Raw genomic sequence first — 26,715 nt, 5'->3', positions numbered from 1 at the left:
AATGGACTCTGAAGGGCAGCTCAGTGTCACACCATTAAAAAGGGTAAGTTGTTTTAAGCAACCTTGGAAAATGAGGCAAACAGCAATGTACGTTTCTGTATTGATTGAGATCCACACTGGGGGCCTTCTAGTTTACATGCTGATGCTCCTGGTTGTGGTGAATCACTTGAGGCTGCAAATTGTATTGTAGTGTTGCTCTTTCAGGACTCCAGCATGGCTGTACCCCAACTTCCACTCCATACAGTCCATTGGTTCTCCATACCAGGCCTGAGCATAAATATTTCCAGGCTAGACCTGGGTTTTTCCCTGAACAACAGTCTACTGGCCTTGAGCTCAAGAGCCTGCTCCATGTTTCCCAGCCTGTGATCCCTGTGCCTGACCACAGTTCTTGCCCTCCCTAGTATTTGCCACTCCAGTTTAACTTCTTACCCAGTTCCTGACCTTCACTTGCAGCTGTCTCTGTCTTGCTCTCCTGAGGACCTCCCTAGCTTTCCTTTCAGCTCTAGTCCCTCCTGTTCCAATTAAGAGAAGATGAGTCTCAAGAGAGGCACTTGTGTGGTCAACAGAGCAATACCTGCGCTCAGGTTGAAGCCAAGGGCCTCCAGGGACCCTGAGCTGAAGAACACGCCTTCCAGGTCTGGATTGGGTATTGCTGGCCCTAGTGGGAATGGATTAACAGACTTTTCTGAGCAGAGCAGAGGAAGCTGCTCCAGCTGGTCTAGGGACTATACAAGGAAGCAAGATCCCAGAGAGCGAGCGATCATAGCGAGCAAACAGGAGTTGGCCAGGGGAGTTTGGCAGGGGAGGTCAAGGGGGAGGCCCCTAAGGGTTTTTTCATTTCTTTAAATGTCTTTTTCTTGTAACACACACTTCCATACCAGTGGGACTCTGTTTTTAACCACCAGTGAGTAGAGGACCAAGCACAGGCTACGCTAGAACAATCAGAAAGCTAGACACAAAAAGGGAAAAGAGACTATGGAAGGACAAGACTCTCCAGTGGTGGTGACCTGCAAGGTGTGTGCAGTGTTTGTTTTCTTGCCTGAGAACGTCATGGTCTACATGTGCAACAAGTGCAAGTTGATCACACTGCTGGAAGAAAAAGTAAGAGGACTGGAGTGGCAACTATTGACCCTCCAGGGAATAAGAGAACACAAAGAGTTCTTGGACAGAATGGTGGAACTACAGCAGCAAACTGAAGAACAGAAGCTTGAAGAGCAACAGCAAGCTGAGGCAGAAGAGGAAAATTCTGAGGTGAGGAAAAATGCAGTAGAGGATACTCCTTGGAAAAGGGTGACAGTTAGTAGCAGAAGAACTAGAAGCCACTCTGCACCCGTGGAAGCAGTGGAGCTATGGAACCGTTTCCAGGTACTTGCGGATGAGACTGGAGGACAGCCTGCAGAGGAAGAATTGCAGGGGAACCTGCATGACAGTGAGCAAGAGGCTGAAGGTCAGTCAAGCAGAGGCGATGAAACCAAGGCCTACAACAACAAGAAGAGAAGAGTAGTAGTACTGGGAGACTCCTTGCTGAGTGGGATCGAAACCCAAGTATGTTGCGAAGACCCATGGACTCGCCAGGTATGCTGTCTTCCGGGAGGACAGATTAGAGATGTGACTGAAGAGTTGCCTGCACTCATAAAGCCCGCTGACAGGTATCCCTTTCTTCTCATCCTTGTGGGAAAAAATGATACCGCCAAGCAGAGCTACGAAGAAATCATGTCAGACTTTGAAGCTTTGGGAAAGAAACTCAAGAACTTTGGGGCCCAGATAGTTTTCTCATCCTTCCGTCCAGTAGTTACAAGAGGGATAGAAAGGGAAAGAAAAATACTCCAGGTGAATGACTGGCTACGAAGGTGGTGCTGACATGAGAGATTTGGATTCTGGGACCATGGGCTATACTTCCTGGAAGATAGACTATTGGAAAGGGATGGGTTGCACCTCACAAAGGCTGGGAAGAATGTGTTTGGCCACAGCACGAAGAACTTTATCAGGAGGGCTTTAAACTGAATCCTATGGGGAAAGGAGACGTACAGTCGGAGGTAACAATGGACGAAGGCTCATGCACCGCAACAGAGAGAACAGCTCTAATAGCACCCAATAATAGTCTTCACAAACATGTAGGAAGAAAACCAGACTATGAAGCACATGGTCTTTGATGTCTATATACTAATGCCCATTGTATGGGAAACAAACAGAATGAACTTGAACTCTTAATACAGGAAGGAAATTATGACTTGATAGGTGTAACCGAGACTTGGTGGGATGACTCTCATGACTGGAATACAGCAATTGAAGGATATAACTTTTTCAGAAAGAACAGGAGGAACAGAAAGGGAGGTCAGGTTGCACTATATGTTAAAAATTCATCTCTCTGCAGAGAAATACAGGAGGAGGAGGAGTTTGGTAGCCCCATCGAGAGCATCTGGGTTAAAATAAATGGAGCAAAGAATAAAAGGAACATGGTGGTTCGGAGTCTACTACTGGCCACCCAATCAAGGAGAAGTCGAGGATGAAACTTTTGAAAAGCAAATAGCCAATGTTTCAAGGAAGCATGATGTAGTAGTAACGGAGAACTTCAATTTCCATGATATTTGTTGGGAGACAAATTCTGCAAAACATGGCCCCTCCAAGGAATTCCTGACTTGTGTTGCAGATAACTTCCTCCTACAGAAACTTCCTCCTACAGAAAGTAGAGGATGGATCGGCTATCCATGACTTGATCCTAACCAACAGAGATGACTTAGTGGATGAAGTAGCAGTTACAGGAACTCTGGGGGAAAGCGACCATGTTATACTTGAGTTCTTGGTTCTAAAGGAAGCAAAAGATGACTGTAGCCAAACCCATACCATGGATTTTAGGAAAGCCGATTTTAATAAACTCAGAGCAATGATAAGTGAGGTCCCATGGCAAGTGGCTCTAACTAGAAAAGGAGTCCAAGATGGGTAGGAGTTTTTTAAAAAGGAAATTCTAAAGGCACAATTACAAACAATTCCAACAAGAAAAAACGGTGGAAGACAAAAGAAGAAGCCAATGTGGCTTCACAACAAGCCTAGAGATGACCTGAAAACAAAAAAGCACACATATAGGAAGTGGAAGGAAGGACAAGCAACAAAGGAAGAGTACAGCCAGGTAGCACAGAATTGCAGGGATGGCATCAGGAAGGCTAAAGCTGAGAATGAGCTGAGGTTAGCAAGGGATGGTAAAAGCAACAAAAAGGCTTTCTTCAGATATGTGCATAGTTTACTATTCCTTGTTGGCTAAACCTTTAATGTTTATTAATATGTGTTAACTGAATGGCAATGGCAATGGATTGTTTGCTTCTATTTCTCTGCTATAAGACTCTTTGGATATTTGGTTTGTTCTTATTGAAGTTTAATATAATTCTGTTTTTTGCATTTTTTTCTCTTCCTCTTTTGCTATCCTCCCTTTTTTCTTTTTCTTAGAATACTGTAATGTTGGAAACTGAAGATTCTGATTATATTGTTGGTAGTGTTTATTTCATTTATAAAAATAAAATAAAAATAAAATAGATTAAAAAAAGATATGTGCATAGTAAAAGACAGAGGAAAGAAATGGTGGTTCAACTATTAAATAAGGATGGCAAAATGATAACAGATGACAGGGAAAAGGCAGAAGTGCTCAATTCCTACTTTGGCTCAGTCTTCTCCCAAAAGAGGGTCTATCACCCCCTGGCAAAGGCGAAGTGCAGGCTGAAGGGGCAGGATTGCAGCTTGAGATCGATAGACATATGGTCAAGGAACACCTAATTACTTTGAATGAGTTCAGATCCCCAGGGCCAGATGAACTGCATCCTAGAGTAATAAAGGAACTGGCAGAAGAGCTCTCAGAACCACTGTCTATTCTCTTTGAGAAATCATGGAGGACCGGGGAAGTGCCAGATGACTGGCTAATGTTGTCCCTATCTTCAAAAAGGGTAAAAAGGAGGAACCTGGGAACTACAGACCAGTCAGTCTGACATCAATCCCTGGGAAAATTCTGGAGCAGATGATAAAGCAATCCATCTGTAAGCACCTTGAAAACAATGCAGTGATTACTGGAAGCCAACATGGATTTGTCAAGAACAAATCCTGCCAGACTAATCTGATCTCATTTTTTAATCAGGTAACCTCCCTTGTGGACTGTGGGAATGCTGTGGATATAATATACCTCGACTTCAGCAAAGCTTTCAACAAAGTGCCCCATGATATCCTGATGAGCAAACCAGCTCAAAGTGGGCTAGATGAAACAATGATCCAGTGGATCCACAGTTGGCTACAGAATTGGACTCAAAGAGTGCTTATCAGTGGGATCTTTTCAAACTGGGGAGAGGTAATGAGCGGGATGCTGCAGGGCTCAGTCCTGGGCCCAGTGCTCTTCAACATTTTTATTAATGACTTGGAGGAGGAGGTGCAGGAAATGCTGATCAAATTTGCAGATGACACAAAATTGGGCAGGATAGCTAATACCTTGGAAGACAGAAACAAAATTCAAGGTGATCTTGATAGACTGGAGTGCTGGGCAGAAAACAACAGAATGACATTTAATGGGGATAAATGCCAAGTTCTGCACCTAGGGAAAAGAAACCAAATGCACAGTTACAAGATGGGGGATACTTGGCTCAACAACACTACAAGCGAGAAGGATCTTGGAATTGTTGTCGATCACAAGCTGAACAGGAGCCAACAATATGATGTGGCTGCAAAAAAGGCAAATGCTCTTTTGGGCTGCATTAGTAGAAGCATAGCTTCCAAATCCCGGGAAGTACTAGTTCCCCTCTACTCAGCACTGGTTAGGCCTCATCTGGAGTACTGAGTCCAGTCCTGGGCACTGCACTTTAAGAAGGATGCAGACAAGCTGGAGAGGGTTTAGAGGAAGGCAACAAAGTTGATCAGGGAACTGGAAACAAAGCCCTATGAAGAGAGACTGAAAGAACTGGGCATGCTTAGCCTCGAGAAGAGAAGACTGAGGGGAGATATGATAACGCTCTTCAAGTACTTGAAAGGTTGTCAGAGAGGAAGGCCAGGATCTCTTCTTGATCATCCCAGAGTGCAGGACATGGAATAATGGGCTCAAGTTACAGGAAGCCAGATTCCGGCTGAACATCCGGAAGAGCTTCCTGACTGTTAGAGCCATATGACAATGGAACCAATTTCCTAGGGAGGTGGTGGGCTCTCCCACACTGAAGGCATTCAAGAGGAGGCTGGACAGCCATCTGTCAGGGATGCTCTGACGTGGATTCCTGCATTGAGCAGGGGGTTGGATTCAATGGTCTTATAGGCCCCTTCCAACCCTACTATTCTATGATTCTATGACTTGCATTTGCCTTTAGCTTCCTTCTGAGCTTGGAGGAAAAATGGTACTTAGAGGAGAGTGGCTATATGTGCCATTCCAAATTACTAGACCAAATACATTTTTGAATGCGTTCAAAACTTGGCATAATTTCAGGATTTAAATATGAATTTCAATAAATTTCAAACTTCATTTTGCTTTTGAAGTTTGACCTTATTTTTTTTGAAAAAGAATTTAATGAATTTTAAGGCAGTGATGGCCTGCTAAATTCAGTACTTTATCACCTTGTCTTGGCTTACAGTCCCTAAATCTAAAGTATCCATCACTGTTAATTTTGAAAGGGGGACACTGAATTAGACTAGTATAAATTCATTTTTAAAGCAAATTAAAACTAGAAGGATTTGCTTAGGATCTCCTCATGAAGGCTCTGCAATTGGTTTCAGCTCTGTAAATCAGACAGGGCTGTGAGTGGTCTGTAGTTCTAGAATGAGGTCAGTGGTCATACAAAACAGAAACAGACCCTTTCTTCTTGCTGATCCAAGCTCTCTCAACTTTCTTTGGTGGTAGTCTCCCCTCAAGGGTTACCAGGTCTCAGGGTTTGAGTTGCCATTTCAGGGATTTAACTTCCTTTTCCTCTGTCTCTAGGGAAAATAATAAAATATCAGGGTCAAGGGGCAGGATATTTTCTCCTTGGCTTGATGAGAGTTTCTGTTTATTCTCTCTATCCACCCCATATTCATTGGGCTCTGCCTCTGATGTACAGGTGCAGCTATTGTTGTACATATTTGGTTAAATCTGTTCCTCTGTGTTTTGCTGACAGTCAGGCGTCTCTCATTCTGTTCTCTAATCATTGCCAGAATCGATTTTTTTTAGGATGTATGAGAATTTCTTTCCTGTTTGCAAATGCACATTTCCGCGAATGCAGTTGTGCAACTGTGCATTTGCGCAAATCCCACCAAAAAGTAAAAAAACTGGTCTACAAATCCACAGAATCCATGCGACTTGGAAAAAGAGAGTCAGCTGCAGAATCTGCAGGTCGGATTCATAGAAATCCAAACTCATTTGCATTCATTGCAGATTTCTGCGACATCCCTAGGTGCAGCCAGGTTCTTCCCTAGCAGCCACCACTAGGTCCCACCCCGATCCGCAGCAGACTCCACCTTGGGCTTCTCTACACCAGCCTAAAATCCTGCATTTAAAACAGGGCTTTCTGCTTCCGTTTTAAATGCAGGATCACCACGACTCCCCTTTTCACCCGCTTCCTTTCCTCTTTCCCTTTCCTCTTTCCCTTTCCCCTTTCCTTCCTTTTCTCTTTTCCCTTCCTTTTCTCTTTTTTTCACCCACTTCCTTTTCCCTTTCCCCTGCCTTCGCCCCATATCTGAGTCTTCTATTATCTTTCATTGATCTTGCTCCTCTTCTTTACACTTTTCCTCTTTTCATGGAGGAAACTGAAGCAGAACACAATGAGGTAATTGATAGCTCATTATCTGCCATCTATTTAAAAACGGAATACAGGGCATTTAGTGCAGGAGACACGCTGGAGGGTCACAACGTCATGTGAAGAGCCTGCAAACTTCTGTGAAGGAGCAATCTCAATCACAGTATAAAAGCTCCATGTGAAGAAAGTCCTTGAATTTCAGGGCATCTCTACACCAGCCTAAAATCCTGCATTTAAAATGGGGCTTTCTGCTTCTGTTTTAAATGCAGGATCACAACGGCTTCCTTTTCCCCCTCCCTTTTCCCCCTCCTTCTCCCCTGTATCCGAATCTTCCATTATCTTTCATTGATCTCACTCCTCTTCTTGCTGCTTTTCCTCTTTTCATGGAGGAAACTGAAGCGAACACAACAGGGTAATTTGATAGCTCATTATCTGCAATCTATTTAAAAACAGAACAAAGAGCATTTAGTGCAGGAGATGCCCTGCAGGGTCATGGCATCATGTAAAGAGAAGGAGCCATCTCAATTGCAGGATAAAAGCTCCGTGTGAAGAAAGCCTCAGGGTCTGAGCCTCCTGATACCCAGCAAGCCTGTGTCCCTCTCATCCACAGAGCTCCTCAACCTCCCACAAGTAAAACTAAAGAGATAGTCAGGCAGAGGCAGGAGGCTCAGGTGTGAAAGATAATTTAATTGAGTTGAGGGTTTGTCTGTTGGTAGATTTTTTTCTGGGAGGGTGTTTTGTTCCATTACTTGTCACTGTTGCTCAACTGAGGGTGAAACTTCTGGAGGTCAAAGCAGAAGTGATAGGAGAGCAAGATGGGAAACAGGCGGAGAGGAAGAGAGCGCCATGTGACCAAACATCCAGAGGGGAATGGGAGGAAGAGCGGTCTGAACAGGGTGCTGATTGCAACAACACGCCCACAATACACTGACCCACAACACCCCACGAAGCATGGCACAATGACCCCATGTATCCTAGCAGCGCGCCTTGCCCTTGTGTTTCAGAAAAACACAAATCAGTGCAACATTCAGATAAAATGCAACCGAACTTCAGATTCAGATACTGTTCCACACACACACACACACACACTCCATGCTTGAATCTAAATGAGTACTTGGAGGCTGGCTAGGACACGCACACGCACACAAACCCCAACCAGCTACTGACAATATGCAGCACACAGATTTAAACACAAACTCATATCAAGGAGCAAAACACAGACCCTGACATTCCAAGTGGCAACAACACAGAAACACACAGTCTCGCCTCAGTAAGCAAACGTGGCCTGCACTCCAGTTTAAGGACAACCTTTAAATGCGCACACAGTTGCCACACGTTCTGGCAGACATGCTCACACCACTTTACACTTGGGAATAACAACAATTCAAGCAGGCCCAGAGAGCAGACACTGCGCAACACACGCAAAGCTGGCTTGCAGCACTGCACCGTGACAGGTAGAAGGAAGCTTCATTCTCAACATATTGTGGGGTAATTCCAGTGAAGGGGCCTGAGATGGAGAGATCAGGGAGCAGGAGCAGAAGAGACAAGAAAAGGGAAGATGGAGGATGCGGTCTAAGGGGCACTCAGAGTCTGTATCCTGGGAATTAGCAGGCAAGCCAGAGTGTGCCAAGGACAGTGTTTATAGGACACTCGGGTTACGGAAGTTGTGCCCGGCAAAGCGGGCTTCATCGCCAAGTTCCTCCTCGATCCTGTAGAAAACAGACATAAAAACAGCTCACATCATGGGCCTGGTCCAGAGAAAGCTGACTTCCCCTGAAATGTACCTTGCCCTAAAATTTAAGCATAAAACTTAACTACTTATTGCAAGCTGGTGTACCATAGCGGTTAAGTGTACAAACAGTGATTAGGGAAAGACCCAGTTTAAATTGTGCCTCTGCCATGAAGTCACTTGGTGGTCTTAGGCCAGCCCCTCTTCTTTCAGCCCATTCTGCAATATGAGAGTAATATGTGCCTACCTTACAAGGTTGTTGTAGGGATTACTAAGACAATATACGCAAAATGGTTTTCTAAGTATTATTTCAATGGAACAGGAGTGCTTCTGCATCCAGTGATGTTAAAATCTAGATAAACCCATTTTTCTCATATGCCAGCTGCTTCTTCAGGTGCTGTGTGCTAACAACTTTGCTTAGAATCTATGGAGGACACGAAAAATCTGAAGTGCTCAAGGTTTCATATTCATTCAAGGGTATGGAATGCAAAATTCTTTTATAGACAACTTTGGGAAGGCCATGCCTTGGAAGCCAATACCAGGAGCAGCTCACCGATCTTTGCTGCCTTTAGATGGGGTAAGGCAAGGAGAGTTTGTATAAACTGAGAATGTCCCCTGGCATGATAGAAGCTGAAAGAGATCCTAAAACTTACATGGTGTTTCCATCATAGTGAGTGAGTGGCTCTTAAACTGTTGTTTGTATACTGCCTTGTGAGGGCATTGAGTCCTGAAAGGCAGTTTTAAAAATTGACCAAGCAAACAAACAAACAAACAAACAAACAAACAGTGTGCCTATACAGTCAGGACACCCCTGGACTACAGTAAGCTCTGCAGTGTCCTTTGGCTCCAGGACGTCTTCAGAAGTGGCAGGTCTCCTGCATGCATTGGCCCAGTCCAGTGAGACTGAGGTTGCTTCCAGACGGAGGGCTCCTAGAGCTCCCAGTCAGAAGCCATTGTGCAGCTATTCAGTCTTTTTTTCCTTAAAGGATTTTCCGCAGTAAAAAAAAAGACAGAAGCAGCGGTGGGAAGATATGGGATGGATACGAATGGAAGCCATTGGTGACGTCTGGACCCCTCTAGACCCCTCTGTAAAATTCTGTGAATGAGGCAGGGCAATGATGCCAGAAAAGCTTCATCTGTCTCCTGCAGGAGGATGAACTGATGGACTTGGGCATTTTCACCACCTTCCCTTGCACTTCTTACCTCATTAGCTGATTATATTTTGCCAGTCGCTCCGACCTGCATGGAGCTCCAGTCTTTATCTGTAAAAGCCAATGTCAAGTCAACCATATTTTAAGGAGGTTCACACAAGTATGACACACAGACCCATCATTTGGCTATGTGGCTCTAAAAGTGTAAGCAGTTCATCTGAGTTAGGCCATATACATCTGAGGGCTATGAGAGGGAAAATAATAGGAATCCCGCTAACTTTTGGCACTTTTTCACCCAGTTCCAGACCTCTGCAAAAAGAAGAAGAAGAAGAAGAAGAAGAAGAAGAAGAAGAAGAAGAAGAAGAAGAAGAAGAAGAGGAGGGAGGGGGAGGGGGAGGGGGAGGGGGAAAGAAAGAAAGAGGACCTGTTCCCTTCTCACTGTTGCGCTGGTCATTTCCCCTCCAGCAGGGGACAGAGGAAAGGAACAGGCCCATTTTTCTTTCCTTTTAATGTGGTGTGTATTTTGGTGGAGGTTGTGTGGCTAGGCGTGCTGCACACTAGAGCTTTAACCATGTCCTCCATCTTCATTTCTCCTGAAATGCTGGGGGTGGGGAGGGGGGCAGAGGGGTTTGGGGGGGGGGAAATGAAGATGGTGGGTGCAGCTGGAGCTTCACTGTGCAGTGTGTCTTGCTGTGCAACTCCTGTACAAAAAAAAAAAAAAAAAGGAGATAAAAAGGGATGTAGTGCAACTGGCATTAGCCATGGCCTCCCCATGCAAGGTACTAACACTGGGGCTGTTTGCTGCCATGCTGCCATGCTGCTGCCCCTCATCATCTGCTGCTGTTGCTGGTGGTCATTTGTCCCCACCCCCAGGCTGCAGGGACCCAGGACATATGACCCAAAGTCCAGCCCTAATGGTGCTATTGCCTCTTCCCCTTCTAGTTTGTTAGTTTCCTTATTCGCTTGCATACCCACCCCATTCCACCTCTTTCTGAACAAGCGTCTTAGCTCAGCCCTTGGCTCGCACTTGGCTCTGATCTAATATTGACCCCCTGGTGGACCTGCCACCATGCTCCATCCAGCGCCACCCAGTCCTGGTGGGGCTAGCACTTGAGTTCCTTGCATTCCCAGCTGCTTGCAGCCTAGCACTGACAGTCTGGGAACTCATGTGGAAGAGGCACCAGACCGATCCCAACAGATCCATGTGGAGGCCAGGCTCGGTTTCTTAGCGGCCGGGAATGATGGCAATGGAGAATGTCCTGTTCTGATCTGAAGGGAAATGGGGCAATTGTTGCAGGCTTGCAAAGGATGGGCTGGAACTTTACATGTTGGGGCCTGATCCATTCTTTGTGCAGTTCCTATCTGGTGGCAGACTGCAACTGAATACAGAGCTCTGCCAACCTCCTCTCTCTTCTTTTAGGGTCTCATTGCTTCTCCTAAGTGTGTGTCTGTGTGTGTGCACAATATCTGATTTTTTGAAGTGTCTGTATCTTTTACACACACTTCATTATTTCTCACCCACCCTGATACCATCCTACCATGGGACACTGTCACCTCTTCCAGTAGAAAGAGCTGTCCCTAAAATGTCATTATCCCAGCCTTCACCTGTTTCTTCCCAATAAAGCACCCAAGACATTATTTCCACCCAGCCAGGACCTACCTGCCCAGTACAGAGTCCCACCACGAGGTCAGCAATGAAGGTATCTTCAGTCTCCCCCGATCGGTGGCTCACCATCACCCCCCAGCCATTCTCTTGGGCCAGTTTACAGCTGTGGGGACATACAATGAACTTAGTGGTTTTGCCTCCCAGCAGCTTGGGAGCCCTTGGGGCTGGGACTGGGCATTCTGCAGCCCATGGGCTCTAGTGAAATGGAGCGCTTTGGGAGAACTCACGCTTGAATGGCTTCAGTGACAGATCCAATCTGATTGACCTTAAGCAGGAGACAATTGCAGGCCTTCTCTTCAACGGCTCTCTCAATGCGTTTGGGGTTGGTCACTGTCAGGTCATCCCCCACAATCTGAATCCCTACATTTGCAGTGAACTTAGACCAGGCTTCCCAGTCATCCTGGTCAAAAGGATCCTCAATTGACACCACTGCAGAGACAGAGGGAGATGAGAGAATTTCAACAGCGCTGTGCCACAGCTCCCAGTCTGCAAAAGCAGAAATGCCCTGATCTGCTGCTCTAATACTAAAGCTTGGGCGCAGAAGGCTCACCTGGGTAGTCCCGCACAAAGCTCTGGTAGAGGTCACCCAGTTCGTCAGCAGAGATGTAGCGGCTGGGGTCATCAGGGGATTTGAAGTCCAAGTCATATTTGCCATCTCTGTAGAATTCTGATGCAGCCACGTCCATGCCGATCACAATCTTGTCAGTGTAGCCAGCTTTCTCGATGGCTTCCTTGAGGAGTTCTAAAGCTGAGGGGTGGGAAGGGAAACACAGCATAAAAATAAAAATGCCGTCTACGAATCTGAAGTATCCCTTCAACAGAGATTTCCAAAGAGCAATACAGGCAAAAAAAACATGTTTCCTATTTGGCTCAGGATCAAACTGAATGCTGCACACCAGCCATGTAATAATGGCTGCTGCTTCTCCTAAGCAAAGGCGGGGGGGACTTGCAGTTGAGAAGGGGAGGGCAAGAAGATGCTTACTCTTCCCCAACTGCCACTTTGCCCCTCTATTTCCCTCCCAGGTGCTTCCCCACCCCTGTGGCCATGTGTCCTCTTTTACAGAGGGCAGTCCTCTAGTTGAAGGACTACCAGAGGATTGTCCACTATTTCAAAGGTGTCCTCTATTTGAAGGGCTGTCTAGTCCAAGCCTGATATAAAAATAAAGAACCATCAGAAGGAAGCCTTAAAGTTGCCCATCAACGGCACCAGCAGACTGAGCAAGGCACACAGGTCACCTGGTCAGTCTTCCCACATGAAGATGAGATGTACTGTATCTCTATTTAAATTATAATGATTATTAGTAAATTTGCATCTATACATGTTAACTAGCATATGCAATTTTATGCAAATTCGTGTCATCTTTTTTGGTGATGCGTATTTTCCTTTTCAGTGATTCAGAAGTGGCCTAACCTCAGGGTTCCAGGTGTACATGCTTCAAAAACACATATCTGGAACCCAACAAAGGGAAAAATGCTTTTTGGGTGGGTTACAGTGGTAAAATGACAGATGAGAGAAGGGTTAAGCACACAGTCCCTGTGGCTTCTCTGGTGCAAATCATCTCTTCTTGAAGCTGCTTTGCATGGAACAGAGATAGGCAACTGGCGGCCCTCCAGATGTTTTGGCCGACAACTTCCAACACCCTTCGCCATTGGCTATGCTAGCTAGGGCTGCTGGGAGTTGTAGCTCAAATCATCTGGAGGGCCACATGTTGCCCACCCCTGGACTAAAAGAAACAGCCATTGAGGCTTTATTGCATGTGTTGTGTGTAACATGACATCTGGGCCTCAGTCCCCAGTCAAGATAAGAGGAGTTGAAGAAAATATTCCAAATGAAGCCTTAGTACCAAGCCAAACATGAAGCCTTTTTTTTTTTTTTTTTAAGTGTGATGGGTAAATTGACCACTTTTATTTTGAAGGAGAAGCAGCAGGACAGGGATCCAATCTGGATCATGTTCCCATTCTGGATTAGGAAGGAGCAGGGTGTTTTCTCGAGTGGCCCCAGAACCACAAAATGCTCTCCCTCAGCAGTTTTGTTTATTCCATTATCTTGCTGATCTTTTGGAAGCAAGTGAAAATATTCCTATTCCTCCAAATTTTGGGAAGCTGCAAATATCTTATTTCTACTGATGTTACTTGTTTTAAAATGTATACTTCTATTTGTATTTCTATATTCTAAATTTCTGGTGGGGTCACTGTTTTAATCTGTTGCAGCAAAAACAACAGAGTCTTGTGGTACCTGAAAGACTAACAAATGTATTCTGGCATAAACTTCTGTGGACACAGCCTGGATCTGATGAAGAGGGCTATGTCCACAAAAGCTTATGCCCGAATAAATGTGTTAGTCTTTACGGTGCCACAAGACTCTTTGTTTATATTTTAAATGTTATTTTATGGTGATTCCACTGATTATATGAAATTATTTTCTTTTCCTGTACTTTACAGAATATTTATATGGAGTATTTTCTTTTCCTGTACTTTAAAACTGTCTTTCTTGCTCTCTCTTTATATATATGCACACAGAATAAACAGAGAAAACAAACGAAACTTAATCCAGAGAAGATGGGCTGGATACCGTTGGATGGGAGCTCTGATGATTCTGGAGAAGTACAGGCTGTTTTGGACAGGACTGCCCTCCACTTAAAGCAGCAGGTTCACAGCCTGGGAGTACTCCTGGGCCTCACCTTGCTCCTGGATGTGCAAGTAGCAACAGTGGCCTGGAGTGCCTTTTTCCTGCATCTGCTGGAAGGCCACCTGCACTGTCCCCTGGAGATATGGCCTTAGTAATTCATGCTCTAGTGTTACTTCCTGGTTGAATTACACTAATTCACTGTATATGGGGCTGCTCTTGAAGACAGTATGAAAACTGCAGTTGGCGTACAATGCAGCCACATAGGTATTGTCAGGGGCCAAAGGGGTGGACCATTTCCGTTCATTCCCAGCTTCGCTGATGGCCCATTTTTTCTGAGTGGAATTCAAGGGCTGGTTTTGGCCTTTAAAACCTTAAATCAGGGAAGGGCAATTTCCAGCCCAGGGGCTTTATCTGACCTGTGGCCTTGCTCAATCTGTCTGACAGAAGGTTGAGCACCCTCTGCAGACCCCTCTTCCTCCCCTCGTAAGTCCCTCTCCCTCCCCAAGCCCTCCCCCTGACCTGGGGAGAGAAATTCCAGTGTTATCTCTGATCAGAGATAATGTGGGGTTTCAATGCTGCTTGTGCCCCAAGTGGGACGTGAGCAGGGCAGGAAGGAAGCACTCTAGTCATTTGGGGCTTGCAGGACCCACCCCTTCTCTTTAGGGCCTAAATGGCCTGAGATCAAGATATCTCAGTAATTTATTCCTCCTATATGAATTCAACCCAAGAACGTTGCTCTGCTTCTGAAGCCGTTCTCTCCCCACTCATGGGTATGTGGTGGGTGGGGACAGGAGATAGGGCTGTTTTGGTTGTGGCACCCATAATGTGGACCAGCCTCCCAAGATGCCCCATTATTTCCTGCCTTTAGGAAAGCTTTGTTTTGTTTCAGCATTTTTAACATAGGACCTCCTTGTGTTTTATCCTGCTGGTATTTTTATTGAATTTGTTATTATTATTTTATTCTTTGTGGTCTTTTGTTGTATTATTTTTGTCATTGTGAGCCACTCTGTGTATACATCTGTATAAAAGGACATAATATAAATCTTAGAACAAATAAATGAAATAATGTTCTTGGGTGAGATGAGCAGAAGGACACTATCCAAAATCCCCCCCATCAAGCACAGAAGGTAAGAAAAGATCCACCTCTGAATGAGCAAAAAACTTGGGACTATAGAAACCCCAAACAGAAGACTTATGCTCTGTGGTGACTACAGGAACAGAAGTGATTTTCCACTCTGTTCTTTTTCTCACCTTCGCTGTTCTCCAGGATGTTAGGGGCAAAGCCTCCTTCATCTCCCACATTGGTGGCATCTTTACCATACTTGTCCTTGATCACGCTCTTGAGGTTGTGATAGACCTCAGCACCAATGCGCATGGCATCTCGGAAGCTCTCTGCCCCAACAGGCAAGATCATAAACTCCTGCATGGCCAGCTTGTTTCCTGCGTGGGAGCCCCCATTGATCACATTGAAGGCCTGGAAAAGTTCAACAAGAAGAGAAGAACAAGGTGAAATTAAATATGACAACTTAGAGCACATCTACACGATCAATTTACACTGGTTTGAACTTGGTTTAACTGTCACGGCTTCCCCACAAATGTCCTATGAATTGAGGTTTTGTGAGGGTGCTGAGAATCTTTTGTTGGCAATCCCATGTTTTCACACAGAACAAAAAGACCCAGTTTCCTTTGATTGACAGCCATCACAGTAAACAGGTTTGAAACTGGTTTACATTTGTAGTGTGGACATAAAACAGACATGTGCATATAAATGATTGTAGTAGGCATGTCCTCTGTTCTGGTATGAGAATTCACTTCCCTTGTATATTCATTCAGTTTCTCTACTGTCCCCTCATCCCCTTGTATTCTCTGTGAAATCAGGAGTGATCAGATTCTTACAGGTACTGGCAGAATGAGATCTGAATTTCCAGCCAGGTCAGCTATATGTCTGTACAGGGGGACATCCTTTTCTGCAGCCGCTGCTTTGCACACAGACAGGGAAACACCCAGGATGGCATTGGCTCCAAACTTAGCTGTGAACATTTAAAAATTAGATAATGCAAAACATAACATAATAGACAGGTCCCTGCTTCTAAGAGCTTACAGTCATTTTTCTGCCCCACAACATCTGCTGCTAGTCTAGTTTAGGATTCCCTACACACCTCTGCTAGTATTTTTTAATCTTGCCATAAAGCTCTCCATTGCTCTTCTGACCCAAGGGTACTCTCCTCCCTGCACCCCCAGGTCACCATGATTTTTCCATTATCTTATGGATAGAGTGACTGAGATTACATTTATTCTCTGTCCCATCCAGCTCCAGCATGAGGTTGTCTATCTTCTCTTGCTCCACAACAGAGAGGCTCTGCAGAAAGAAACATCTCTTAAATGTAGGAAGTCAAGGTAAAACAACATAGTGATGTGGGAGGAATTTGCCACAAACTCCTGTTGCCTGTTCTAGTTATTGCAGCCATGCTGTACCACGCTCCACACTGCCTTCAAATTTCAGGAAAATCTGTTCTTTATATGCAGCATTGGCCATATAATTGGCCTCTACACACAGGTGCGTACACACACACACACACACACACAGTATGCCTGGATATCCAGAAAATAAAGTCGGGGAAATGAAGGGACAGAGAGAGAGCAAACACAAGTAGAGGCTATGAGAAAATGAAGAAGAAAGGGGGATCCTTACAGAGCTCACGAGAGCAGGGGCGATAGTGCTGTTGATGTGATCCACTGCCTGCAGGACCCCTACAGGAAGGAAAAAGACACAGAGAGTGTCACACAGAAGCAGGAAGAAATAGAGACAGAGAACGGCACACAAAACCACCAGCTCTTCCCTGTCACTCCAGCTTGGGACTCAAGCCTATGGGATGTCACTGGCATACATTTGCTGTTATTGCAAGTCCAAAAGCAGGCCACAGTACACACACATGGGGGTCGGGGGGAGAGAGAAAGTGCTCTACAGTAATTAGTTCTTGTTGGGTGAATAGAAGCTGGGATGTCCCTACCTTTTCCAAGGAATCGGGATTTATCGTTGTCACGCAGCTCCAGAGCTTCGTAGATGCCGGTGGAAGCACCGCTTGGAACAGCTGCCCGGAACTTTCCTGAGGAAGCGTGGAATCCAGAGGTGGAAAATGATAGGGGAAAGAACAATTTAAATAATCTAAGCATGGAACTCTTCCCTGATTATTCAACAGTCTTCTTAAGCAAGTGTAATTTCAAGTACATCACTATCTCTTTTACTTATAGCCTTATAATGAAAATGGTTGAGTATGGACTTCCTCCATAGGAAGTCAGTACCCTTGCTTCCACTGCCCAGGGTTTTGGCCAATGGCACTAGGATGACTGAGAAGCACCTGGGAAATGGTTACTATTTTGTCACAATTTCGTGTCAGTAACATTTTTAAATTAAATAACTTTAAACATATTGAGCTACATGTATTTAGGGTTTTCTTTAAAATGTGACCTGAGAATACTCTTCAAATTTTACATGTAGGTCCACTAAGCACAAAACATCTGGCTTTGGCTCTGCTTAAACTGCTGCCCAATTTCTGGAATCCTTGTAGATTTCTTTTTTTTCTTTAGGTCACTGCTAGTGGGAGGCCAGCTTCTGCAATGGTCCCTGTCCACCTTGAGTACAGGCAGACGATCAACATGGGGTCTGACTCCAGGGATTGTCATTTCCCTCTCCTCACTCATATTCATGCTTATATTTCTTCTTCTACTGCTTTGGCCTCAAACTCTACCTTCCTCCCACCCCTCTCTAACTTTTCCTCTTATTGTTTCTTTATTTATTGTTTCTTCTAATCCTATTTTTCCTTCCTTAATTCCTGGTTCTGATTTAGTGTTTTCTTCTCTCCTTCAGACTATTCAGCCTACTATTTGATCCTGTCATGTCCCACCAACTTCCTGGCAGGACCATCCTAGAACTGGATGAGACCTCAGAGGAGGAAGAGGAGGTTTTATCACTGACCTTAGTGCCTGCAGGAGTCAATGGCATCAGATGATGTTGCTAGTCCTCCCAATACCACAACCTAGGGTAATGTTCCACTCAAGGAGGCCATGGCATTGGAAGAACCAAAGTGCCCTGACTAGTCCCAGCCCCTTGCTTCAGTCCCACCGGGATTGTCTGGCAACATGTCAAATAACCCCAAACCCGATCTACAAGAAGGAACCATGCTCTGCATCAAAGCCCTAATGACAAGCCAGGAATGGGTGGATCAGCAGCATCACCCATTAATCTGTTCAGTTGGAGTCTAGCTATTGCTGAAACAACATCTCTCTTGTTATGTTCCATGCTGGACAGCTCCCCGGCCAACCGTAACTTCCTTATTCTTGGCCGAAGGGACCGTTGCTGGTAAGGCAAGATTTGAATCACATGGCAGGCTTGGCAGAAATAGGAAAGCTCTCTCTTTTCTTGAAGTCTCTTTCTTCTACTCTTCTTTTTATTTAAATTTTTACGTTTTGTTGATCACAATAGGATTTATGCCTGAGCATTGTTAACATTGGTTTATCATATTCTGCTTCCTTTCCTTCTTTCAGATAACATATTCCTACCTATCAGAACTTTCTGTACACTCTTCTGATCTTTCTGTTCTGCTACTTCCCTTTCTTTCCAAAATCTAGGTTATGGTTCTTTTTTACTGCTGTTCTTTCTGCTCATTTTTTTAGCTACTTAAGTCTGGGTTTTGTGGCCATCACTTTACTTAATCTGCTGTAATTCATACTTCTAATCATTTGCTTCCCTCTCCTTTTTTCTGTGCTTCTTTTAGATTTAGCCTCAGGTTTTCATACTGTACATAATTCTTTTCTTATTGTTTCTTTACATGAACTTGGATTTTGTAACATTGTGTTGTGGCAGTTTAATTCTTATCATTCAGGTTGCTTCTTCTCTGTTTCTGGTTCTCATTCCTATTCTTTTGATGTTGGTGTCCTCCAAGTTCAGTTCTCGATCCTTTTCTGTTTCCAGTCTATCTTTCTTCTTTAGCTTCTCTTATAAAATCTTTCAGATTTAACTATGAGTTTTACACAGCTTTAGATTTCTGTTCAATATCTTTCACCTTCTCTTTCTTGTCTTCAGATCTTTTTGTTTTGTGTTGCCTTGGCTTTCATCTCCCTTTTCATAAATGTTTCTAAAACTGAACTCCTTGGGCAGTATCCAGTGCAGCACGAGTGCCAACATAAATTATGTTGTGCTAGTGTAAGGGATCTCTAGCAGAACACCAGTAGCATTAGCTGGTATGATGGGTTTTCCAGGGAATTCTGTCACTACAACTAATAGTATTGGTTTTGTGCTAGAGGTTCTTTACGATCGCTTAACGTAGCACTCATGTTGCATTGGATATGGCCCCTTATTTGTTCTCCATTATCTTCTGCTATTCCTTCATGCTTTTCTTTGTTAGGTTCTGATATAAGCTATCCTTCTCAACTGCATAATTTTAGCGTTGTTATGGATTCTTTTTGTTTTCCAGGCAACTGATAATTCTTGTCACTTTCAACTTCTTAATTTCTCCAAGCTGTGTTCTTTTGCAAGCTACGCTCTACTACATATACTAAAAAAAACTGTGGTTAGTGCTTTGATATTCAGAAAGGTGGAGTATAAATTATAATAAACATGCAAAATTAATTCTGTGTTAACTATTTTAATATGCTTCTTGTCTTCCTGTTCCTTCAGCATCTTCCTTTTACCCTTTACACTGCTGCTTGGCTTATTAGTTCTTCTTCTGACTTAGGTCATATCACTCCTCTTCTTTGTCCTCTCCTCTGGCTTCCTTATCCTTAACACATTGATTTTGTCTATAAATGTTTACATTCTATTGTTTATCTTTTCTGTCTTCTTTGTATAGCTTCAAATCTCCGGTTCTTTGCAAACCAAAAGTTTCTTCATGTATTTCCTGTGTTCACTCCCTGTAGTTTTCAGTTCTTTTTCTTTGGAATTCTCTCACTTCTAATGTTCCAATAACCCTGTCACTTCCTGCATTCACACAATTAATGTCTTGTCCAGTTTGGCCCTCTGTAGTAAAATGTGCTTGCGATGCAAAGTAAGATGGGGCTCCTGTTCCTGTAATAGAACTAAGAGGAGATTTTGGTGGGTGCGGCTTTCTGCAGTCCTACAAGACAAGTTGCATCAGATCACCCTAGCTTTCTGTGATCATAGGGTGCTACCCTATAAAATCATTAGTGCTGAGACAAAAATCCATACTGAGCTTTATTTTATACAAATATAATAAATATCGATGGGGGAAACTCACTTGCAGAGTTCTCCTTAACTGTATGGATTTACCACTCAGAATTCACAGAACTGCTTGTCAGCTCATGGGGTGGAACCTTACAGGACAGGGGTAGGGGAAAACCTGGCACCTCTGGGTCAATCCTGATGGTGGCGGCGGAACAGCAAAAACTGCCATCGATACAAGGAGAAATAACCTATCGCTTTAATTCAGGCTTCCCACCCTGAGATCTTACTCTTTCCCTGGGAACCCTGAGAGGAAAACTAAAACCCTGAAACCCCAGAGACTTGGCAAGTCTATGTGATTACAATTCAGCATTTGAGTGAATTAAAGCATTATTATTTGCTTCTTTATTTCTGAAGTGTCAAATATTGCAGCCACTACAGCTATGGAAACAAAGCAGCTGGTGGAAGTACTCCACACCTCTACCCTGAGCTCTGTGTGTGCATTAGGTGTGGGGGCTGAATGGGGAATGGTACCCACACATTGCTGCTGGCTTTTAAAACCCCCCACTGCTGAAGGAATCTTATGTCACATTTCACTTCCTTTCCCAATTCTCCCCTGCTCCCAGAGTGGGAATGGATAAGAGAGCACAGCTGCAATGAAATTGCTCAGATGTTTTCCCCCATGGAAAATTTGGTAGAGAGACGGCGAGGTGCAGCTCCCCCCTTAGGCCATCCTCACTTGGCACCTGCTGCCCTTCCCAAGTCACTTCCCCCAGAGCTAATTCATTAGCACAATGTGCTCAGCTGCAGGGGAGACTATAGGGCCGCTGCCTATAGCCTGCAGTCCTCCCACATCAGTACATACCCTTTGCTGTGTACAAATCCACCTCGGTGGTGGGATTCCCACGAGAGTCGAGGATCTCGCGGGCATGAATCTTTTCAATAGACATGGTGGAATTTGTCTTTCCTGGAAGAGAACAAAAAGAGTATAGAAGTCCAAGAGATGGACAGTCCAAGAAGAAAAAGACGGACAGAGACTTTGCTTTGATGCCTTTACTCTCTGTTCTAGTCACAAAGCCCCTCAGCCTCAAACTGGACTGAACACTATAAAAAGCTTCAGGTGGGTGTGGAGAAAGAGCAGAGATTTAAATACCAAAATGCCTGTGGCTTGGCAGTTGGCTGCTACCTAGTCAAAATTTTACTGGTTCAACCAGATTTTTGCTCTCTGCGGCAATTGTCAGAACTGAAAATCGCAAAGCTAGAAAATGTCCGGTTGAGCTATTGCCACTGGCGGCGGGGGGGGGGGGGGATTTGTAGTGTAGTATACATGTACATGCTCTAAAGGTTTTGTGTTGTGAATGCAAATATATCATGTAGCTCTAGAACTTGGAGGTGGCTGGTGTGATTTTGCAGGGTGCATTTGGTGAGACTGATGGTGTACTGGCCTCGCAGCTGTCGTGCAGTTGAGTCAGCCAGGCCAAAGCAGAGCGCAGTGACTGCTGCCCGCTTCTTCTAGAAAAAGCAATACCAGGGCTCTTGTCTGTCTGGAAAACAGCATCCTCTGGTCTGGATGGAAGCCCTTCCCCTCATTCCTGATGTATGGGGACTGTCCTGGTGCTCCTCGGGGCCATCTGTTCCAGGGTGGAGCCTCTGGGGTTGAAAAGAGATGCTCAGGCTGAATCCCAGCATAAGCAGTGCAGCAACAGGAGGCGAGCACTCCTACTTTGGGCTGGCAGGTAGGCAACAATGTGGCACATGCACACTAGCACTCATTCTCTCCGGACAAGAACGAGGCATTCCTTGTACAAAGGAAAGACACTCTACACATGCTCAGGGACACTTTGCCTTTAGGGTTTGCTAGATGTCTTTCACTTGGGGGAAAGGAACTGGCACTAAGGTCAAGGTGCCCAACATTTTTGTGAACAAAAACTGCCAGTCGCAGGCCTGTGTAAGAGACACTGGACATGTCTTAGCTTGCAACAGCTTGTCACCACAATACGTGGTGACCTACGCTGAAGGCTTCAACCCCACAGATGTTTGCAATAAGCCAGGGGCCTGAGCTCTCCAAACAGAAGCCTGCTCCACATCAGACTGTGTTACATGGAGCAAAGCGCCCCCATCCTCTTTCCCCACTGCTGCAATTGCTGTCCAGTTCCCTCAGACCAGAAGCCTGCCATGGCCCGTGAATAGGTGGTTACACTCACCACAGAGAAATGTCATTGCCAGAGAGCTGACGTTTCTAAGAGTGTGAGCTGTAAGGCTGGAAATCCCCAGTTCAGATCTCACCTTAACCACAAACACACTGGCAAGTCATTCATCCCCTCTGGCTGTCATGCAGGGGAAATAATCCTGGCTTACTTTATAGGGTTATTGTTGGAATATTGAGATAATGTTGGTGAAACACTTAAAATACTTGAAATGTGCTTATGTATTATTTGTACCGGCTTTTCAGCCACGACAAGCTCACAAAGCGATGTACAACAACAGCAATGGCCCTCTGAAGTTAATGTGCATTAGGCCCATTCATTTCCCCACTCTCCCTCCCCATTCCCTTGTGTGTCGTGTCTTTTTAGATTATAAACCTGTGCGCTGGGACTGTTTTCTATAACTGATTATACGTAAGCTGCTCCAAGAGACTTTTTGGCTGAGCAGTGGGATAAAAATACTTCAAATAAATAAATAGGCAGTGTACACATTTCTTTGTTGGAACAACTCATTGGTTGCAAAGGTGGGGGTGAGGATACAGATGACTTTCCAAGTTGTGCCTCTGTTATGGGATATGAAGCCCTATGAAGAGAGACTGAAAGAACTGGGCATGTTTAGCCTTCAGAAGAGAAGAGTAAAGGGAAATAGAATAGCGCTCTTCAAGTACTTGAAAGGTTGTCACAGAGAGGATCTCTTCTCGCAGGACATGGAGTAATGGGCTCAAGTTACAGAAAGCCAAATTCCGGCTGAACATCAGGAAAAAACTCCTGACTGTTAGAGCAATACAACAATGGAACCAGTTACCTAGGGAGGTGGTGGGCTCTCCCGCACTGGAGGCATTCAAGACGAGGCTGGACAGCCATCTGTCAGGGATGCTGTGACTTGGATTCTTGCATTGAGCAGGGGGTTGGACTCGATGGTCTTGTAGGCCCCTTCCAACCCTACTATTCTATGATACTATGATTCTATGAAATGCAGTGTTTAAGCTGCTGCTGAAAATCTAGCACCTCCATTGCCATTAAGATTTTTCTGAAGTGGCTGTCCATCTGTCATGGGCATCTACTGGAGACTGCCCGTAACCAGGTATGTACTCTGCACTTAAAAAACAACACCCCTTGCAATTCTACTCCCAGGCAATTCAAGAGAAACTGAGTTCTATGACTGCATAAATTATGCATATTGATCAAAATTGCATGATTTCTTGTTTGGCATATATTATTCAGCAGATTTACCATTTGCACACTTGGTTCTAGTGTGCTAGACACTGAGAAGGGCAAAGAGCTATGTGGGGCATGGAAGCCCAGTCCCCTGACCTCTGGAAATCTTATTCCTGGCTTCTGAGATTCACAGGGCATTGCCCCACACTTTCAAGTGTACCTTCACAACTATACGGGCCAGGAGGTTGCTTTCTTAAATGAAAGCTGAATATTTCAGGAACCTGAATTCTGTGCCCCTTCTCACATCCTGCTCACCCCTTTGGCACCCGTTGAATGGAATGGATATGCACAACCCCGCCTATGACATCACTGATGACAACGGATAAATTTCCTCCTTCCCAGTTTGTGCAATTTTACAGGGGTGTGTCCCTTTAACAACCTATTTCCAGTGTGAGCCCTTCACTGTATTGCATAGGTCCCTCACTTAGCCATATAAAGCTGCAACTCTGTACACACTTACCTGGGAGTTAGTCCTGTTGAAACCAATGGGACTTACTTCTGAGTAGACATGTATAAGATTGCACTGTAAAAGTGTCAGGTGCTTACTCCCTGAGCTACTGGGGGGGGGGGGAGGGAGAGAGATGTGAATGGGGATTAATAAATAGATGCAAATAAAATAGCCAGCAGTGCTGGGCCCTTCCCCAGGACGAAGGCCCTCCCATGAAGAAATATTATTTAAGTCCTTGCTAGATGTGCACTTCAGCACATATTGCCAATTTTTAACAAAAGGTGGGGGGAAGGCTGTCACAACCTCTATTTTATCTGAACAGGTATGCTGCTATAGGGATAGTATCGGGGCTTGAGCGTTGGTACTGATAACCATAAGGCGGCCTTCCTGATGTTCCTAAAAATATTGCATTTAGTTCACCTAACCACTGTGCTTCCTCCAAGACCTTAGAGCATCTTCCGTATAATTTGCAGGCAGTCTCCCATCCAGGCAGCATACAAGGCTAGACCTGCTAAGATGCAGCCAAAGAATTGTGTCATGTGCCTTCAGAGTGTTCTTTGATCTGTAGCCTTATAGAACATTGGCTCCATGAACAGAGATAGAAAGCAAAGGGCCCACTGGTTTCAACATGTCCTTAAGCATTTTGTTTCCTAGAATCATAGAATAGTAGGGTTGGGCCTATAAGACCATCAAGTCCAACCCCCTGCTCAGTGCAGGAGTCCAAGTCAAGGCATCCCTGACAGATGGTTTGTGTTGGCTTCTTGGCTTGCAGAGAGACTGCCCAAATTGGCAATCTAGTCTGACCAAAAGTCTTGGGAGCAGGAGATGGCAGAAAGGTCCAGAAGAATTCAGCCATCCTCCCTCCCAGCAAGATCAGCAGTCAGTTCATTTCTCTCCTTGTTCAGCTGCCCCCTTCTTAACCACTGCTAAGCCAAAACTGGCTAGCAACAGCTATAATCTGGAAGGAGTAAGAACAGCATTACCATGTTGACCTTACGTTATGCCAGGAAGAGAACCCTGGACACCCTTCCACCCGCATTGTGCATGACGCAAAAGGGAGGAACAGAATGGAGAAGGCCACACCACCACAGTAGGGAGGAGAAATGAGGCTGGGGATGGACACAATATGGAGCAGACAAGAGGAGTCAAGGTACAAGACACAGCACAGTAAGGTTTTTAGTCTCCCATTGCCCAAATCCATAAAAATTGCAGATGCCATCCAGCAAAAATCTCCATCATCTGGGAGTTTCAACCAACAAGGCTGGGAGTTTCTGGAGCCCACACGTCTGTATTCCCTTCCCACTCTCTTCTGCAGCACCTTCTGGGCTGGTATCCCCCATCAGCTGCTTCAACAGCTGAACAGCTGCTCTGCATGCTGAAATGGCTCGCACAGTCTGTCAGATACCACAGACACACCATGTAGGGTGCCAAGACTCAACCAGGACCACAGAAACTTCTCTGCCCCAGCATCAGAGAGAGGGTTTTTTCCGCTGTAGCGCCCTACACGTGTGTATATGTGTGCGCACACACGTTTAGTGTCAATATTTCTGCAGCAGAGTCCAAACTGTAAGTGATCTAGACCAAATGATTGCCAGCCACTCATCAGCTGTTGCCAGCTTTGCCTTTGATTCATTTGCTTTGAGAGAGGTTAGGAAAAGCTGTTGGCTTTTTGCCTGTTCTGCTTTTAGTCTTTTCAAGGGGGCTTGGATCTAGAGAAGGCAGGACTTATCCAGGCTACCTTTCTGTCCCCCCAATCTCACTAACCCCTCATTCTGTATCTCCCGCCATCTCTGTCCTCTTTTCTGTTCCTCCTCCTTCTATGAGTATTTTCCAAACCAGCAGAGGGAAAAGCAGAGGCAACAGCAATAGCACTGCCCTGAAAGGAGGTCAGGGCTAGATAAGCAGGGATAAGGAATGAGGCAAGAGAGAGAGAGAGAGAGAGAGAGAGAGAGAGAGAGAGAGCGCGAGCGCGGAACAGCTGGGAACCCACAGGCAACCATTGGAATCAAGAATAGACAAGCTGTTGTGGGAGGCTTCTGCAGGCATTGCAGCTCCAGTCTTTCCAGGTTGGGCACTGCCTCCAGTGCACCCAGCATCTTCTTCATGTCTTAGGTGCCACCAGGGCAATGCCCCAGGAAGCACACCACAATCGTGCGATGGTGCAGGGAGGGACTGCCTGGCTCCCATTCCTTTCCCTTCTGTACCCCAAAGTGGAGCACAGGAACCGACCTTATGATGACTTTTCTCTCCTTGGGTAGCAATGGTGCAGCACGGTCAGCAGCTACAATGCCACCCAGCTGCTTGTAGAATTGGCAGGTGGTAGTGATGAGAAAACACAGCTTGATCCCTGGGGTTGCAACGTCCTCTGCCTTGCCAGACTCCCTTCTCAGCTCCCCTAAGGCAGGCTTAACATCAGTGCCTACTTGCTCCTCCAGTGCCTTGGCCAGATGTCTTCATCCAAATGCCCACAGAAAGTGGTGTCTGGCTTTTGCAAATTTGGGGCAGGAAGTTTGGAAGCCAGTCCACATCAATATGAAGGGGGAGACTAGGAAGGTAACATGAAAAAAAGATGGCCAGGGTGGTCTAGAGAGTATTTTGGAACACCCCTTGAGGTTTAATCTTGTGGGGGAGAGGGGAAAGCCACTTACCTTCCTAGTGCAGCAGTAGGAAGGCTGGCCAAGGCAGCACTGCTAAGAGGTGTTGGATGGTGAGATCAAGGATGCAGGACTTGAAGGGGAGCTGCTATGTCCTCTGAGCCAGTGGCAGG

The 26,715-nt window shown here is 45.2% G+C and overlaps 1 protein-coding gene across 3 annotated transcripts; it reads right to left on the bottom strand.

Annotated features, from left to right (window-relative positions):
- Nucleotides 1–7,391: 7,391 nt before the first annotated feature.
- On the bottom strand, nucleotides 7,392–26,709 carry ENO2 (enolase 2). Of its 3 annotated transcripts, XM_084835198.1 has the most exons (12): nucleotides 26,597–26,698; nucleotides 20,944–21,045; nucleotides 16,912–17,007; nucleotides 16,593–16,651; nucleotides 16,190–16,259; nucleotides 15,797–15,930; nucleotides 15,152–15,374; nucleotides 11,822–12,019; nucleotides 11,499–11,700; nucleotides 11,266–11,374; nucleotides 9,658–9,716; nucleotides 7,394–8,434 (listed from the first exon to the last, which is right to left on the bottom strand). In XM_084835198.1, the coding sequence occupies exons 2-12, from the start codon at nucleotides 21,026–21,028 to the stop codon at nucleotides 8,365–8,367; spliced, it is 1,305 nt and encodes a 434-aa protein (XP_084691324.1). In that variant the 5' UTR covers nucleotides 21,029–21,045; nucleotides 26,597–26,698; the 3' UTR covers nucleotides 7,394–8,364. The 3 variants fall into 3 exon arrangements, with proteins under 3 accessions (XP_084691327.1, XP_084691324.1, XP_084691325.1); XM_084835199.1 differs by lacking the exon at nucleotides 16,593–16,651 and having other exon boundaries at nucleotides 26,597–26,709; XM_084835201.1 differs by lacking the exons at nucleotides 16,190–16,259; nucleotides 16,593–16,651 and having other exon boundaries at nucleotides 7,392–8,434; nucleotides 26,597–26,709.
- Nucleotides 26,710–26,715: the final 6 nt, after the last annotated feature.

The sequence above is a fragment of the Heloderma suspectum genome, chromosome 2 (assembly GCF_057233095.1).
Source record: "Heloderma suspectum isolate Gila_16-S chromosome 2, 16-S_ref, whole genome shotgun sequence".
NCBI classification, from domain to species: domain Eukaryota; kingdom Metazoa; phylum Chordata; class Lepidosauria; order Squamata; family Helodermatidae; genus Heloderma; species Heloderma suspectum.
Note: the sequence above shows the minus strand (reverse complement) of the source record. Positions and strands in the feature narration are given on the sequence as shown.

Bases quoted from the DNA above. Each gene is read 5' to 3' on its own strand.
- ENO2 (XM_084835198.1), bottom strand. From the start codon at position 21,028: ATGTCTATTGAAAAGATTCATGCCCGCGAGATCCTCGACTCTCGTGGG. The intron at 16,652-16,911 runs GTAGGGACATCC...TCCTTCCTGTAG, and splicing joins ATCCCGATTCCTTGGAAAAG to GGGTCCTGCAGGCAGTGGAT. The intron at 8,435-9,657 runs GTAAGAAGTGCA...TGTTTTCTACAG, and splicing joins AAATATAATCAGCTAATGAG to GATCGAGGAGGAACTTGGCG.